This window comes from Ambystoma mexicanum, chromosome 4q (genome assembly GCF_040938575.1).
Source record: "Ambystoma mexicanum isolate Mex_15411 chromosome 4q, UKY_AmexF1_1, whole genome shotgun sequence".
In the NCBI taxonomy this organism is placed as follows: Eukaryota; Metazoa; Chordata; class Amphibia; order Caudata; family Ambystomatidae; genus Ambystoma; species Ambystoma mexicanum.
In genome coordinates, this window is record NC_090928.1 from 196,512,513 (window position 1) to 196,529,539 (window position 17,027).

Genomic DNA, 17,027 nt, shown 5'->3' on the forward strand with positions numbered 1-17,027 from the left:
AATCGTCCCTCTGTAAAAGAGTACATCTCGTAAAGATAAACTATCAATAACAAAAACGGAACACATGTGGTTTCCCGTTCTAGGGTCTTCTGACTAATTTGTTGTATTTTAAGTGTTTTTGTTATGTGCGTTTTATCTTAATCCTGCTTCCTTAATGAAATCTTCATTTTAAAGCAACCTAACCAATACAACTCCAATAACGTCACCTAAAACATTTGAGGGTACTCCTAAAGAAAACCACCCAGGGGCTAAACTCAAATTCACTAAATACACCATGCTGCCTCTGGTGGGAAGGAAAATGAAGTAAATCGGGAAAGCCTATTAAAGTGTGCTGGTCAGCCACACAGTGCATTCATTTGCAACACTAGAGGAAGTGAGAAGTTTCATAGGAAGCCGCCATCACTGGTTGTAGGTCGTAACTATTGTACCATAATGGAAACATTTTTTTTCATGCCCGGGTCATAACGATGCACGCAACTGGATCAGCAGAAGAGCCGGAGGCGGATGAATGCCTCTTCCTATTTTTAGCAGTCAGAAAGGTCATCAATTGGTCATTGTGGAAAAGCATCCGAAGCTGGCAGCATCTTCTAAATCGGCCACTACGCTTACAGGAGCCCAACAATGCCAGCTGATTACCACCCTTATATATAACGGAGTGTGACAAACAAAAGAAATATGTGGATGCTATAGTGCCATTTTTACAACCTAAAGTTGCACTCGCCTATACCGACTAGACACATTGATGTATGCTCACGAGTGGAATAGTGTATAATAGATTTAACTAGTTTTCACTGGCAACATGCATATAGCTCTGCCATCATATCGGCTGATGCCCAGACACCCACTGGAATTAAATATAATAAACATCTGCTTCTTGTCTGAATCATCACATCCCTTTTCACTTACTTCCACATAATCCGATGGAACAAGCCCTCGCTCCCCTTGACTGTTTTTTGCTTCCAACCAGCCACCGCCTACATCCTAAAACACAAAAAATAACAGGAAAAGGTCAAGAACACTCTCCTTACCACAAAACAGGTTAAACTGCAGACCAAATGAATCAACTATTTAGTTGCAACAGGAAATACTGAAAAGGACGTCTGTGGTCAAAGAAACAATATTGAAAGTCATAATCATCACGGTTTCATAAAAATGTATACTACCACAAAATTTAACGGTTTTAAAAAAAAGGGTACATGATTTTACAGTTCAAAGTAACTGTACTGTCCCCACCCCCACAAAAAAAACATCTCTCTCACCCTGCGTTGCTTCCTCTCTTGCGGGTGTGCTCTCAAGGTCCCCCTACGAGGGACAACAGGCCCACTCTCTCCTCGTAGTGCCCCTCTGCACTGTCCTGTCCAAAGTCCCCGGCTGCATATCGAGCAGTCCCAGCAGCCATAGTCGGGTAGGTATAATCTTTGCTACGCATCCTAACATGTTCAATTAGGCCCCCCCAGACTGTGGCATAACCTCGCCATATCACCTCTGACCGCATGCAATATCTTCTCACTCATCACTATTTCCATGTTGTATTGTAGCAATATATTTCATCAGGAGACTCTGCTTTTCCAATTTTCAGCTATGGCTTAAGAGGTCCCCGCCATCTTGGGTTTTGCTGTGCCTCCCAACTGCACCCCCACCAAACTCAATAGCTGGCTTTCAAGGCTGGGGCATGGAAATGTCACTTAGTTCTTGAAAGTCGCCTTCCCAAAAGCGGGACACTGTCACCAATGTGTGCATAAAAGTACCTGCACCCCCGCAACCCCTTCCAGCACAGTCCTGATGCCCCCTTTGCAGTATTTGCTCATTTTAGCTATGCTGTCTGCAAGTTGTGGTAAAATGCATCCTTCTACACACATATTCCCATTCCTTTGCTTGAAGCGTCAAACCAAAAACCATATGCCATATCCTAATATGGGGCGACAACTGTCTTGCCGACCCCTCTAGCATTTACCAAGTGCCGCAACTGCCAGTATCGACTTCTTTCACCGTTACCCAGTTTAAAGGACCCTGCATTCCTGGAACGACAGTGTATACTGGCATCGCTGGTTATATGCAATATAAACTCACCCGCCCACTTCCTTTCACCATCGAAAACGATCCCCACTGTATGCAGGGGAACATTCTGGAGTCCCCTGAATCGGTGTTGCAGGCCCAATGAACGTGGAAAGCCCCCTCTTCAGTGCCACTCTGTCCCACACTCGCAATGTTGCTATGGTTGGCAAGTTCCAAATTGCCAGTAGTCAATCTGATGGAACCAAATGACAACTTCGGCCACCTTGTTTTCCATGCTTCGTTAATTGTGGGGCAGACCCACTTGTTTAAGACCCGTATCTGTGCAGCCTGAAAAAAAGCAGCCCAGGACCAGGCACGCCGTGCACCCCAACCACCTCCATGATCAGTACATCACTAAACTCGAAACCCTCTCAATCGAAGCTCGTTATATCCCTTTGAAGGCCCCCATAGCACTTTATCAAGAATATGCAAGGTATGGTATGCACGGTATGGTTTGAAATAGATAGAGAAGCTTTTGCAACACAGTTATTTTCACAGAGCTGATTCACCTGGTCCATGAGATTGCCAGATTCCCTCCAGGATCTGAGATCCTCCTTGGTTTTGGCCACTAGTCCTAGCACATTATACTTATATGGGTCTTTCAGTTTCACAGGGATACGGACCCTCAGATATTTGAGGCTTCGCCCCATGTCTTGCAAATCGCTGGCACCTCTCAGGTTCTTCCAGCATTCCTCCGGTATATTTATATTTAGCATTTCTGGGGGGCTGCCAGTGAGGTCTCCAGCCTGTTGGTGGGAGGAGGACATCATCTGTGAACAGTGAGATTTTATATTCCTTTACCCTGTAGCCAATGCCCTCTATTCCCTGGAATTCACGTATACATTGGGCCAGGTGTTCACGGCTAAAGCAAACAGGGGGAGAGCGGGTAGCCCTGTCTATAGCCCCTGTGAAGGCTAATGGGTTCTGATAAGTAGTCATTGACTTGGATACCCACTGTTGGTGTTGCATATATGGCCATTATGGTCTTGATCATTCACGCACCAAATCGCAACTTGCCCAGGATCTCCTGCAGGAAGCCCCATTCCACCCTGTCAAACGCATTTTCCGCTTCTGGGGAGACCAGGGTGTAGAGTGTCTTCCATTTGTGGGCTATATCTATTAGGTTCAGTACATTTCGGACATTATCAGCCCCCTGCTACTCCATGACAAAGCTGCATTGGTCCCCTGCCACCAGCTTGGGTAGAACAGTGTCCATCCTTGTTGCTAAGATAGTGGCATACATTTGCATCTGCGTTTAACAGGGCTATGGGGCAGTATGAGGCGCAGAGCTCCAGGTCTTTGCCTGGTTTAGTTAGAACCGTAATTTTCGCCTGACTCATTGTGTCTGAGAGTCTTTCCTAATTCAGGCATGCGCTAAACTTATCGAGCATGGGCTGCAACAGCACCTTCAGCATTTATTTCTTTTTTAGAATATTGCTGCAAAGCCATCAGGCCTGGGGAATTCCCCAGTTTGTGCCACCACAGCTCACACAACCTCCTCCTTCGTAATTGCACCCTCCATCGCCTCCCTCTCGTCATCCGATAGGACAGGCAGCTTGCCACCCACAAGGAAACTAGCTGCCCCCTCCCCACTAGTCTCGCTGGAATAGTTGTTTTATAGAAGAACCTGAAGAGGCAGAGTTTATCCGCCTCCTTGAGATACCTAGTGTACCCTTCATCCCTCAGGGTTCCAATTCTACCTGGCATTCAGCTAGTATGCAAGCAATTTAGATGGCTTACTGCCCATTTCGTAGAACCTGTTTCCTGATCTCTGGATTAGGAACTACACACAATTTGCAATGTGGCCAATCGTTTTCTTGCAACTTCCTCAATACCTTCCTTGAACCCATAGCCTTATGCTCACTTTCTAGTCACAATATTTTGTTCTGGAGTTTATCCTCTTCTAATCCCTTCATACTCTTGAGGAGAGCCGCTTTACCAATGAGGGGAAAGGTATCCAAGACCAGCTGGTTTGACATTCCTCCTGACCCATTTTCTCGCAATTAATCAGAGATTTCTTGCTCAAATTCCCTGGTGCATACGGTATTGTGCAGTATGTGCATTGCCAACTTCCACATTTGGGGCCTTGGCTACTAATCAGGGATTTCACGAGACGTCATGGATGCATGGTCCAATACTGTGATGCGACCTATAGTGGTGCTCCCCCGGGTTGCCTCTATCCTTGCGACTACCAAAATATGAACTCTCAGAGAGTATGTGTTGTGCACATGGGAATAGTATGTATAATCTCGTGCCCCCAGGTACTCCTCCCACCATATGTCCCTCAGCTCAATGTCCGTTAATGCCTACTGAACATCTGCAGCCATCTGCACATGACCCCACTTGTCATGCCTTGATCTGTCCAGCCCATACTGAAAGACTATTGAAGTTGCCCATCAGATTAAGCAGACCTTCTGTCGCCCCTTGCAGCAAGAGAAGGAAAGATCTCAGAAAATCATTCTGTCCCCAATTTGGGCTTTATATCGTTGCCAGGGTCAACTGTCTATTAGCCATCTCCCCCTTCAGAATGAGTTACTGCCCCACTCTTGTCTACTATTTTGCCAGTTAAATGGAAGGGTACATCCGGCCCAAAAACTATGGCAACCTCATTCATCTGCTTCGGCCCATATGCATGGAATTGCATGGGGAAAAGATTAGACGTCATTCTAGGAGTGTCCCCCTTCAGTAAATGTGTCTCCTGAATTCCCGCTATCTCGGTTCTGCATTCCTACAAAATCTGAAGCAGTTTCAGTCTTTTCTGCTGGGAATTAAGTCCCTGCATATTCATGGAGGTTACTCTAAATGTTCTTCTTTGCTACTTTCCGCCTGCTTTGTTGCCCAGCCACATATAGCATCCCCAACTCCAGCGTTTCCAAAGAGATCACAATAATTCTATGTGGCAATAAGCTGTGATCTGCAACACACACAGTCTCCCTCCCATTAACCTATCTGCCCCTGCTTTCCCTTCCCACTCTCCCCATCTTAACGTCCCTGCTAAGTCCCACACTACAGCCCCTCAACAAATATCGTCCAGGTCACACAGGCACCTGCCGCTAATGTGTGGGCCATGAAATGAAAGCCACCCTCGGCACAAGTACAGTAAGTAGACTCCCACCACCAAATCACCATCCCTGGACTCCTCTGTATGCTCATGCCCATCGGATATGCTCTTTAGAATGTTGCTTTTCTTATTTTCCCTGGGTTGTCCCCCCCCTCCTGCTCCCGCCTTGTCCCATCCCCCCATTTGGCCGCCCAACCACATACATTTTTCCAAACTCCCCTCAGTCTCTAAGGCACAAGCCCACTTTCCCCAGTGTCCTCACATCTCGGTTCGGGCCCAACTCCAGGCTTCTTTTTCTCTGTGTTTTTTGCCGATATTGTCACCCAGGAATGCTGTCTTTCTTCCTCCTAGGACCATGCTCCATCTGCATGCCTAGAATAGCACCCTCCATCACCGGAACCACTCTGTATGACTTGTTGTTCCATGTAAATGCTAGGTCGAAAAGTAAAGGACCAACAATAGCGGACCTTCGCCTCTTGTAGCCTTTCCATTAAACTTCAGAACACAATTCTCTTCTGCAGTGCGACTGGTGCCAGGCCCTAAAAGACTTGCACACTTTGGCCCTGGAAGGCCACCATGTCCTGCTCCCTTGTGCACTTCAGAACAATTCCTTTCATTCAACAGTCGTGGAACTTCATTATGATGTCTCTATTCCCCATTCTGCCTGGGTGGGCCAACTCTATGCAACCTATCCAGCCAGAGTGCTCTCTCCTGCTCATCCGGTGCGATAAACTACTGCAACTTCTGCACCCAACCAGCCAAGTCGGATCATTCCGTACCTTCAATCACCCCGCAGATACAAAGTTTGTCCCACCTATGCCTGTATTGCAAGTCTTCAATCCTGCCCAGGGCCATGTCCAGTGCATCACTTATCTCCCCAACAGCTTCCTTATTGGCCGTGGTGTGCCCCAGTAGAGCCTGGATCTTCGACTCGTTGGCATTCACCCTCGCCGTCATGGACTGAAGCTCACTTTTGATTTCCGATACAGACGCTATTATTGATCATGCCGATGCCTGCAACTCTGCTGAAAAGGTCTTTCCCCACCTCCTCTTTTAGGGTTCACATACAACTGAGGAGGTCATGCTTAGAGATGTTTTACACCTGCGCCATATTTAATCCAAAGAGGGGTGAGAGGGGCCTTTCCCCTTCAACTGTCGCTTCCCCGGCTTCTACAGTAGAGGTTGCTGCAGCCCTTTCTCCTAGAGTGGCACTAGGCTTGCCAGGCGACACAGAAGTTCTGCAGGGCTAGAAAGTGTCCCAGCGTGCTGTCCCCCAAGTGCCTTCTGTTCTCAACCACGGGCCACGCCTCAATTGATTCTGTCTCGCCTTTCCCACACCAGTGGTGCCCCCTACATTGCTCCGGGCCTGAGTCAACAGCTCTGCTGCTCCCCCAGTATTGTCCATCTCGGTTGCGGTGCTCCAGCGATCCAGAGCGTCATACATGAGGCATGCAGATAGGGCGCCCTTCTGCCCTCTAGCAGTCCGGGCCACCTCTTAGTCTCCTCTCCCCGCAGTGGTCCATTGGCGCAATCCTGGGGACTGCAAGGTGAGCTCCTCACCCAGCTAGATTGCTGCGACACTACACAGCTGAGTCCGCTCTCCTTTCCTCCCCTTTCATTCTCTCCTGCTCTGGAACAAAGGATTTAGTGCCATCACAAGCACCAGAGGTCACGGTCTGCCTTCTTGGGAGCCGTACGCTTCCCCACGCCCTGTCTCGTCACCTTGCCGTTCTTTCGGGGCTTCGACTTCCCAGGGCACCTCACGGAGCCCCGAATGCTGCTTTCCGCCCTTAGAATTCCTGTCCTGGGTACATGATTCTGCAGAGCTCCAGGCTTCTGCGGCCATCTTGGTCCGCGGCTGGCCATGCTTTATTTCTATACATACATAGGAAAACAAGTTCCCTAAGCCATAATCAAAACTAAAAAGTCTGAATTAATCTTTCTCACAATATCAATGTATACCTTCCAAAATGCGATTTATACGTATGCGGTCATTGTTATTCCATTAACTACAGCAAGAACCAATGAGGCATGTATCCCCAAAAATGATTTATCAAGAAAACTATTCTTGTGAAAGCACGCATTATAAATATTGCACATAAAAAACAACCAGACAATTCAACTATAAATGTATTTTAAGCACAAACCATGACTAATTATGATCAATAATTAAGTACCAAAGCATTAATAGGTAAAATGATAAACATATGAACACATACATTCATAATGGCAACATCAACAGAGGCTCTATTTCTATACATATTGTGACAAGATACCCTGCCTGGCCCTAGGAACGGCAAAGACCGTGACTCAGAAGCCTGGGTGCCCCTTCAAGCCAGTGGCTGATGGCCTGGGTGAGGAATGGGGAAGATTCCTGGGTCACTTAACCTTAGTCACTGACACATAGGTGAAACACACCCCCTCTCTAATAGAGAGCATGAAGCTCTCTCAGAGGACCCAAAGTCTCAGCACAGTAAAGGTACTTTCTCAGGAAGGGAAATTACTTCCATTAACTCAGCATCACTAGAAAGTGTTTTGGTAAAGTTACTACCTCACACAGAACATTAGATAAGTCATTCCACAGATCTCGGAAGATCCGCAGTGAACTCCAACGTTCTGCGGATTAAATGTTAGAAGTCTGACTTCCTGAACATGGAAAACGCAACGAAAGAAAAAGTGCAAAAGCATTGTTCCCAAGTGAAACGTTCTCACGTAGGGGCACAATGTTGACTTCATCATGTGCACAGAATTCTGAAGGAAACAAAGCATGTAAACAGGCAGATTACCTTGAGCTTTCCAGCACTTAATTCGCATACTTGAATCACAGGAGATCTCAGTTAAGCACAGGCAGCAGCAGGGAGGAACAGGGAGGTAACAGGGGGGAAACTAGCTCCCAAAACAGAGGACAGGCCAATCCCTGAAGGCCAAAGCAGTCCCTTGTGCACACCGAGACAAGCAACACCAGCCTTCAAACAGTTACAAGCCACTGGTGCAGTACCACCCAGGGGGAGGGAATGCCACAGTATAAAAACATGCAACACTTGTTTATCAGTGCGGTTTGTTGGAGAGGGTTGTAGCAAGTAGGGGGAGGGAATGAAAGGGTGCTAGAATACAAAAGGAGGAGCGCTATTGATGTGCTGTTGACGGGTGGAAGAGAAGATGGCTGAAGAGGTGTAAACAATAGAGGAGGTGGTATTAGCAGCAGAGGAGGAGGAGGAGGAGGAGGAGGTGGTGGTGGTCGTCGTCTTAGTATCAGAGTTGCTGATAGTATCAGTGGAGGAGGTGCCAGCAACAGAGCGGTGGGTGACATCAGGGCCGGAGGTAGCCGAGGTGGTGGTAACATCAGAGGAGGTGGCGGTGGTAGTAGTATCAGGGGAGGTAGTGGTAGTATCAGAGGAGGATGTGGTGGGAAGGAAATTAACCTCTCCCACCCCCCTAGGTGCTTTAGAGTTAGGCAAATCCCATAGCTACACTTGCAATGTACATGGGGACAGGGGGCCTTGCTAAGAGACCCTGCACGAGCAAAATTTTACACAAAATTTAGATGCTTAAACTTATACATATAAGTAAGCTTCATTTTTGTAGCAATGGTAGAAACATTCCGCCCTGCATGGCTGCGTGGTAAACACAGACCCAACGTAGAAACCTGAATAGGCCCAAGCGCTGATGATGAGACCCACGCTGCTAGCTCCCATAGAAACTTTCCTTTGTTCCATAACTGTTACTAATACAGGTTATCCCTGCAAGGCTGTAAAACAGTACCAGGCACCTCACAGTGCATGTATATCGCAGCCAGGTGTAAAGCAGACCTACAACCCCCACCCAGCCCACCATGTGTTATGACACCCACAACTGTCCCAGTCCAAGAGCCATGAATTCCGCGATAGTGTGTGACCCCCACACCACCAACCATAAACCCATTGGTCATAAAAGATTTAAAAGAAAACAACCATTTCACCTTATTTCATATTGACAAACTTTGTAATACGAGGTACAGGGTGGAATAAATTATAGTCCAAGCTAGGGTGGAAGCCTTGGGTGCAGAGAGTGTAATAACTGAATGAGTGAGGAATGTGTGGGTCAGCGTGATCTTAAGCCCCCCTTATGCCAGTCCCAGAGCCTTTTTGGTGCGATTAAAATGTATTATCCTTGCAAGAATCTCTTGGCCTTTTTCCTCTAGGGGGTTTTATTTTTTCCTGGCGTGAGCATTTGTGGGTGTGCCTTCATTTGATGCCCCCGATGTGATCCCAGTGCCCCCAGCACCTGCAGGTGTCCAGGTAGTGTCCAAAGGGGCCACGCCCAACTACAACAATCAGTCCTAAAAACGCATATTTCCCAGTGGCCGTACAGGAGCCGTCTTTTCAGAATTCCCGTCTGCTCTTCGGAGTGGGGCGTGGCTCCGATGAGAAGTGCAGGCCTGTGTTGTTGGAACCCTGTGACGGAGGAGTTTGGGTGAACACGCGCACCGAGTATAGCCTTGCAAGGGATAACAAGTAGGGGATATATATATATATATATATATATATATATATATATATATATATATATATATATACATACACCATAGTGACCACCTTACTCATAGTCCATAGTCCCCTTTCCTCCATACTTATGGGACATTCCTCCGTCCTGTGGGACGGGACCAGAGCACTTTGTAAAAAGCATAACATTTTTCAAAAATGTGTTCTTCCTCTCTTTTTACGCGGGGCACCGCACGCGGCCGTAACCCCGCCCATCTTAGTTCCGCCCCACGCTTCGCCCATCGGTCCTTTTCTATCGCCAGGTCAGAGACCTTTAAGCAATAATAGAGGAACCTTATTAGAGGGGACGGCGGGCGGGCGTATGGAGGAAAGGGGACTATGACTAGGGGTAAGGTGGTCACTACGGTGAGTAACCTGGTTATACTCCTACCTCCCGTCACCTTTCCTCCATACTTATGGGAGATTCCCAAGCACTCATGACATGAACTATGGGTGGATGGAAACCCCTTTACTGAAAAAGATTTTTCAGCACAGCCTGCCCAAACTGAGCAGCAGATCTGTAGCTCAAGTCCAAGCAGTAATGCTTACAAAAAGCCGATGGGGAGGCCCAAGTAGCCGCTTTCGCAATGGTCACCCAGGGGACATACTTTTGAAAGGCAACAGCAGCTGTCTTGCCCTGTACCAGATGCGCATGAATCCCTTTAGGAGGCTGTAGGCCCTGAAACGTGTAAGAGGCCGAAATACAGGCAGCAATCCATCTGGAAATAGTCGCTTTAGAGGACTGCTTGCCTTGCGGGTTGCCAAAGTTCAGAAGTTCTGTCCAAATAGAACTTAAGAGCTCCAGGCAATGCAAAACCCTTTCAGCTTCCGAAGCCGGGTTTGGAAAAAAGACAGGCAGCGAGATTGACGGATTCAAATGGAAATCGGTAACCACCTTTGGTAGGAAAGAAGGATTTGTCCTAAGGACAACCTTATCCTTGTGGAAGACTAAGAAGGGATGCTCCACCGACAGCTTGGAGCTCACTCACTCGCCTTGCCGAGGTAACGGCGACCAAGAAAGCCACCTTCCACGAAAGGTACTTAAGATCTACCGTAGCCATTGGTTCGAAAGGCTTATGGCACAAGGCTTTAAGGACCACGTTCAGATCCCAGGTCGGGTGCGGTTTACGAACCGGAGGGTAAAGACGCGTAAGACCCTCAAAGTGCCGCTTAATCACTGGATTTGATAGTGAGAACGAGCACTGGTCCGTGGATAGGTAGGCGGCCACAGCCGAAAGTTAAGTTCTGCATGACAGGACATGAATGCCCGACACTGCAAGATGAGAAACGAAAGACAGTACAGTGTCAATCGTAGCTACCCTCGGGTCCAGCAGTTTAGCTAAGCACCAGTGACCGTAGCCACTTGCTCTTATACTGCGACCTCATCGAAGGCTTCCTGGCTGCCTGAATTATTCGCATGTTGTCAGCAGACAAGTTGAGATGTTCTAAAGATCTGAACTAAGGCACCATGCCGCCAAGCTGAACGATTGTGGGGAGGGGTGCCACAGTCGCCGATCTCTCTGGTGAAGCAGATTGGGAACTAGTGGAAGCCTGATCGGTGCACACACTGACAAATGTTGAAGCTCTGAGAACCAGAATCTGTCCGGCCAGCACAGAGCTATGTGCAGAAGAGAACAGTTCACCGTGCTCTTCAGCTTGCAAATCGTCCGATGAATCAGAGGCAGAGGCGGGAAAGCATAGGCCCTCATGTTGTGCCATGGAATCTCGAGAGCGTCTCCCAGAGAGGCAGCTCCAAGCCCATTTCTGGAGGCATACAGAGGAAGTTTCTTGTTTGCCGATGTTGCGAAGAGGTCCACCTCCGGAGTGCCCCAACACAGGAATATCTGTAAGAGGACCTCTGTCTTCAATTCCCACTCGTAGCTGACTATTGGTTGTCGCCTGAGGGCGTCTGCCGTGACGTTCACGCTGAACCGCCCATTCCCAAATCTGAATGGCCAGATCCACAAGAGGAGGAGACTTGGTGCCCCCCCTGCTTGTTGAGGTAAAACATTGATACCACATTGTCCGTGTGGACCTGAACCACTTTGTCGGCAATGACTGGCCTGAACGCCTTGAGTGCCAGAAAAATCACCAGAAGCTCCAGATGGTTTATGTGAAGGAACTTGTCTTGTGGCGACCAGAGGTCAGAGACCTGAAGAAGATCCAATGTCGCACCCCACCCCAGAAGGCAGGAGTCCGTTGTGATCGTCACCATCGGAGTGGGGTTTCAGAAACCCGCACCTGCTGACAGGTTGCTGAGAGACGACTACCACACCAGGTCCACTCTCATGAAAGCCGGATCGCTATTATCTTGGAGTCCGGATCCACAGCCTGAAGCCAAGAACTCTGAAGAGCCATTTGTATCTGCTCATATTGAGCCGAGCAAGGGGAAGAGCCAATACACTCAAGGCCATGAGGCCCAGAAGCCTCTGGAACCACCAAGCCGACATGCTCTCCGACTGCGCAAACATCTGACACGTGGTCAACAGATCTGCCATTCTGTCCCCGGTCAGGTAAACTCTGCAGTTGATTGTGTTCCAACGAAAACCCAGGAAAATCAGGTCCTGAGAGACCGTCATGGAAGATTTCCGTCAGTTCATCGACAGCCCAAGGTGAAACAGGAGCTGGAGGAGAGACTGAAGAGCCAATCGTCCAAATACGGATACACATGGATACCCTGTAGCCGAAGATAAGCTGCGATAACCAACAACTTCGTAAAGACACGCAGTGCCAAGCTGAGGCCAAAAGGGAGCATTCGGAACTGGAAGTGCTCCTCCCCCACAGAAAACCGTAGGTACCTCCGATGTGGATTCCAAATCAGAATATGCATATACGCATCCTGAAGGTCCCCCACGCTGCGCCAATCGCCCTTCTGTAGAGAGGGCTTTATCTGACAGGGCGTGACCATCTTCAATTTCTCTTGGGGTAGAGAGAGATTGAACTGGGAAAGGTCTAGGATGGTGCACAGGCCAGCCTGATTGGGTTTGGGCACCGTGAACAGCCGGGACCAGAAGCCCTCCCCTCGCTCCCATAAAGGAACGGGTTCCACCGCCCTGAGATCCTGAAGCTTATGAATCTCGGCTCTGTGGGAGGGTGACACCAACTGCTGGAAGGGAGGATTGATCGTTGGGGTAGGGAAAGGGGTAAGCGGAAGCCTGTCCGAGCGACTGACAAGACCCACCGGTCCTCGGTGATGGTCTGCCACGCCTCCCAATGAGACGCTTGTCGGCGGCAGCACCACCTGACCCTGAGGAGGAGGCTGAGGAGCGGGGGGAAAAACCGGCTCCCTTGCTGCCTTTGGCGGGAATTTCCCAAAGGGGTGTCAACCCTGCAGGATTTCCGGCCTAAAAAACCCCTAAACCAGAGGAGGGCCGAGGGTTCGACAATGATCTCTGTGTCCTGAAAGAAGGTTTAACCAAGACAGACAAGGACTTGGCGGTCTGAGTGCTGTCCTTGGTTTTGGTCAGCTCCACGTCAGTTGTAGAGTGAAAGAGCTCTTTGCCATCCAAAGGCAGGTCCAAAACCTTATCCTGCACCTCCTTGGAGAACTTGGTGGCGTGCAGCCAAGCCTGACGAGAGGTATCCACACTAACCATAAGGCCCCTGGCTGAGGTGTCAACATGGTGAGCCGCAGCCTCCAGGAGATTCTGTGCCAAGACCCTGGCGTCCGACAAACCCGCCTAGAAATCTTCCAACTTTTCAGCGGGAATAAACTCCTCGAACTCTGACAGACCTTTCCACATTTTCATATTCGCCCTCGCTAACACCAGTTCTGCATTGGCTTGATGCAGCTGCAGAGCTGAGTTAGCGAAAATCTTCCTCCCAAGGGAGTCAAGAAGCTTGTCCTCTTTGGTCAGAACCTGTGTAGCTGTCGTAGAAGAGGATGACGCAGGTCTAGATTGCAAAGTGGCTGCTGTCACTACCGTGGAGGAGGGGGGCAGACAACGCTAAGGCCACCTCTTCCGAAGAGTGGAGCCTATAACGCGTGTCAATCTTCTTATTGACAAACAGTCCAGAGTGTGGCTTCTCCCAAACTCTACAGACTTCGGCCAAGACATCCTTTTGCAAGAACAAGCAGGTACGCTCTGAAGGAGATAAGGTGAACGCCCCCGAAAGCACGCCCTCCTGCAGAGCAGGTGCCTCAGGTACTGCAACATCTAACAGACACATGTCCAGAACCCGGTCATGAAAAGCTCTGACAGAGCGGGGCTGGTCTTCGCTGTCCTTCTTGCCCTGTACATCGTCCGATAGGTCCGGATCAGATTCAGTCACATCCGGTACCCCAACGACCTTGTCCACTGGAGACAATGGAGGCAGGGGTGGGAGAGATGGAGGAGGCCCTGCCATTAAGGGTGGTGCCGGTGGAGGAACAGGCACAGAAGCCGGGGCCGTCGGCACTGGCGGGAAAATCTCCCTAACAAGCCCCGAAAGTACTCCTTCATGGGGTCGGAACGCATCAATATTTGAAACCTGCCGAAAAAGACGTCCGCCGACGGTTTAGGTTCGACAAGAGGAGGCCTCTCATGGAGGAGTAACTCCAGGGGCGTAAGGGAGAGGGTGGCCAAGCGGGTCCTTCCCCACTGTTGTCTACGTAAATCAAGTGCGTCGATGCTGCAGGAAGCGAGACATTGCGGGGTAGAGGCATCCGCGCGTTCCAGTCGTAAAGTGGACGAAACGGATGTGCACAAGGAAACAGATGTTCACCTGAATAAGGGCCCCGTACACCTAGGCCCGATGACATAGTTGTAAGGGTTGAATCCAAAATAGCCACCATGGTCTTGGCGGGAACAGTCGCCATTTTGTCAGCACCTGGTTCACGGATGACCATAGAACCAAAAAATCTGAGGTCAGTAAAGCTTACTTCTCTTGGAAAAAAAGAGCATCATTTAGAGCTATTGGCTAAGTATAAGAACACTGTACGTGGATATAAAAAGTAAATTCTGGAAGCAAAAAAAGACTTTCATAATGGTTGTATAAATAAAGCCAAATCTAATACAAGGGAAATCTTTAAGATATTAAAGGAACAGGAAACTACTCCTGTCCCTCCTGATTCCCCTAGTTAAAACTAATATTGAATGGTGTCAACAGATACAAAAAAGTTTACACAATAAACTCCATAAAATTAGGACAACTATGCTTGAAAAAAGGGAGTCAACCATTGATGCTGGTAGGGCAGTAACTGAAGGTTTCACGTGTGACCCGTCAGTCCCCCAGTTTAATTTTCACTCAATCACAGAAAGTGAGCTGTTAAAAATTATAGAGCACATGAAACCATCACAATGTAGAGGTGATGCTTGTTCCTCTATGATTATAAAAACATGTCCACCGCGGCTTATTAAAGCAGTTTGAAACTTTATAAATGCCTCTCTTAAGGCAAGTAGTGTTCCAAATGAATTAAAAGCAACCATGGTCACCCCCATCTTAAAAAAACCGGGACAGCCAATGGACAATCCTCTAAATTTCCGACCCATCTCCAATACCACCTTCTTACTTAAGATTTTGGATAGAGTGGCTTACAGTCAACTTGCAGAGCACTTAGATCTTCATTCTATCCTCCATCCAAATCAGTCGGGCTTTAGGAAGAAATAAGGGACGGAAACTTCTCTTTTGGAACTGAAACCTAAATTAATGGGGGAAATGGATAGAAGTGGTCTCTCCCTGATTATCTCTTTAGATCAATCAGCGGCTTTTGATGTAGTTGAGCACTCAATCCTTATTCCAAGGCTGCAGGAGGTGGCTAATCTCTCAGAATCAGCAGCCCTGTGGATCACTTCTTTTTTAGAGAACAGAACATGTAGAGTCTGCTCAGCCACCGCTGAAGCCAGCCCACTTTCTGTGCTTTATGGGGTCCCTCAAAGGGCAAGCTTATCCCCATGTCTGTATAACTTGTTTATGGCCCCTTTCTTCTTTATGCTACAGGAAGATAGGGTCGTGTTCTCCAATTACGCAGACGATACCCAATGTGTTATCAATTTAACGGGTCACCACAAAAAGGATGAGGCGGAGGTTAACAGAGTTTTCGCCCTTATTGAAAAATGGATGCTGGATAATTTCCTAGCTCTTAATCGCAGTAAGACAGAGCTGCTGATAGTCGGAAGCTCCAAGGCGATTAGCAAGTTAAGTCAAGACTATAGCACTTTCAAACTGGGGGATGACATTATCACTCCCTTATCCAAAACTAAAATCTTAGGAGTTATACTGGACTCGACATTAAGCATGAAAGCTCATGTCTCATCAGTGGTGGCGGGGATAGTCTACTACATCAGATTATTGGCTCACTTGAGGCCCATGATCTCGCAGGAAAGTGCTGAGACAATAGCCAGGGCAATTATAGGTGCCAAATTGGACTATTGTTGCAGCCTCCTGCTTGGCATCAACCAAAGAGAGCTGCACAGACTGCAGGTAGCCCAGAATGGGGCGGTCAGAGTAGTTCTCAGACTTCCTAGGCACAGTCACCTAACTGCGGCCAGACGCTCATTACACTGGCTCCCCATTGAAGCCAGGATTAACTTTAGAGTATTAGTTATTGTTTTTAAATGCCGGCTCCAAGTAATGCCTGCGTATTTACAACAGTATATAATTTCAAAGAGTAATTCAAGATCTCTGAGATCCGATTTCTCAAATCAGATCATACAGCCAAGATGCAAAACATCAAAGGCGGAAAAGGGAGCATTCAAGGTGAAGGCCCCCTCTCTGTGGAACAATCTTCCTACAGGTCTGAGGAGTCACTTCTCCCTCCTATCTTTTAAGAAGGAATTGAAGACCTTTCTGTTTGTCTGATCTACCGAAAAATATGGATTTCTCCGATAGTGCTGTATCATACTATCGGGGATAGCGGAATAACCTCCGTGGAGCCTTATTATCTTTTATTTATAAGGACGTCGTCTATTGTACTGTATGTTTTTCTGTTGTCTGCGCCTTTATGCCCAAGGGTCAATAGCGCACATAACAAATGAAATGTAATGTAACCTGAGGAGAACTGTGACACGTGTGGAAGTGACGCAGGGGACTTCACAGGTGGGTCAGGGATCTTCATTTTAGCCTTAACACAAGGAACCTCGGCCGAGCCGGTACTGTGTGGCCTAGAATGTTTCTATGACACCGTAACAGCCAAACTAGCCTTCGAAGGAAGGACCTCGGCACCGCCAGTGACGGAGGGATTACGGTTTAACACCTCACTCCGTGCCCCATCAACAGAAATGGAATCTCTGCAAGAGCGGGAACGATGAGGAACACACCTCACTGACAAGACCTTAACAGGCCTCTCAGAACTGTTGGTCACCTTAGCCTCTAAATGACGGGCCACAGACCCTAGTCCGGTAAAAGTCCCCCCACGAGGGGTCTCGAACTTTCATTTGGTGTCAACAACCTCAACCGAGGTCTCAGGGCGT

The 17,027-nt window shown here is 48.3% G+C and overlaps 1 protein-coding gene across 2 annotated transcripts in view; it reads right to left on the minus strand.

Annotated features, from left to right (window-relative positions):
• SNX9 (sorting nexin 9) overlaps positions 1-17,027 on the minus strand; it is a 1,580,311-nt gene that overhangs the window by 1,082,648 nt on the left and 480,636 nt on the right. For both annotated transcript variants that reach the window (XM_069607724.1, XM_069607723.1), the window contains exon 3: positions 907-981. In XM_069607724.1, the coding sequence (XP_069463825.1) occupies positions 907-981 (75 nt within the window). The remainder of the gene's footprint in view (positions 1-906; positions 982-17,027) is intronic.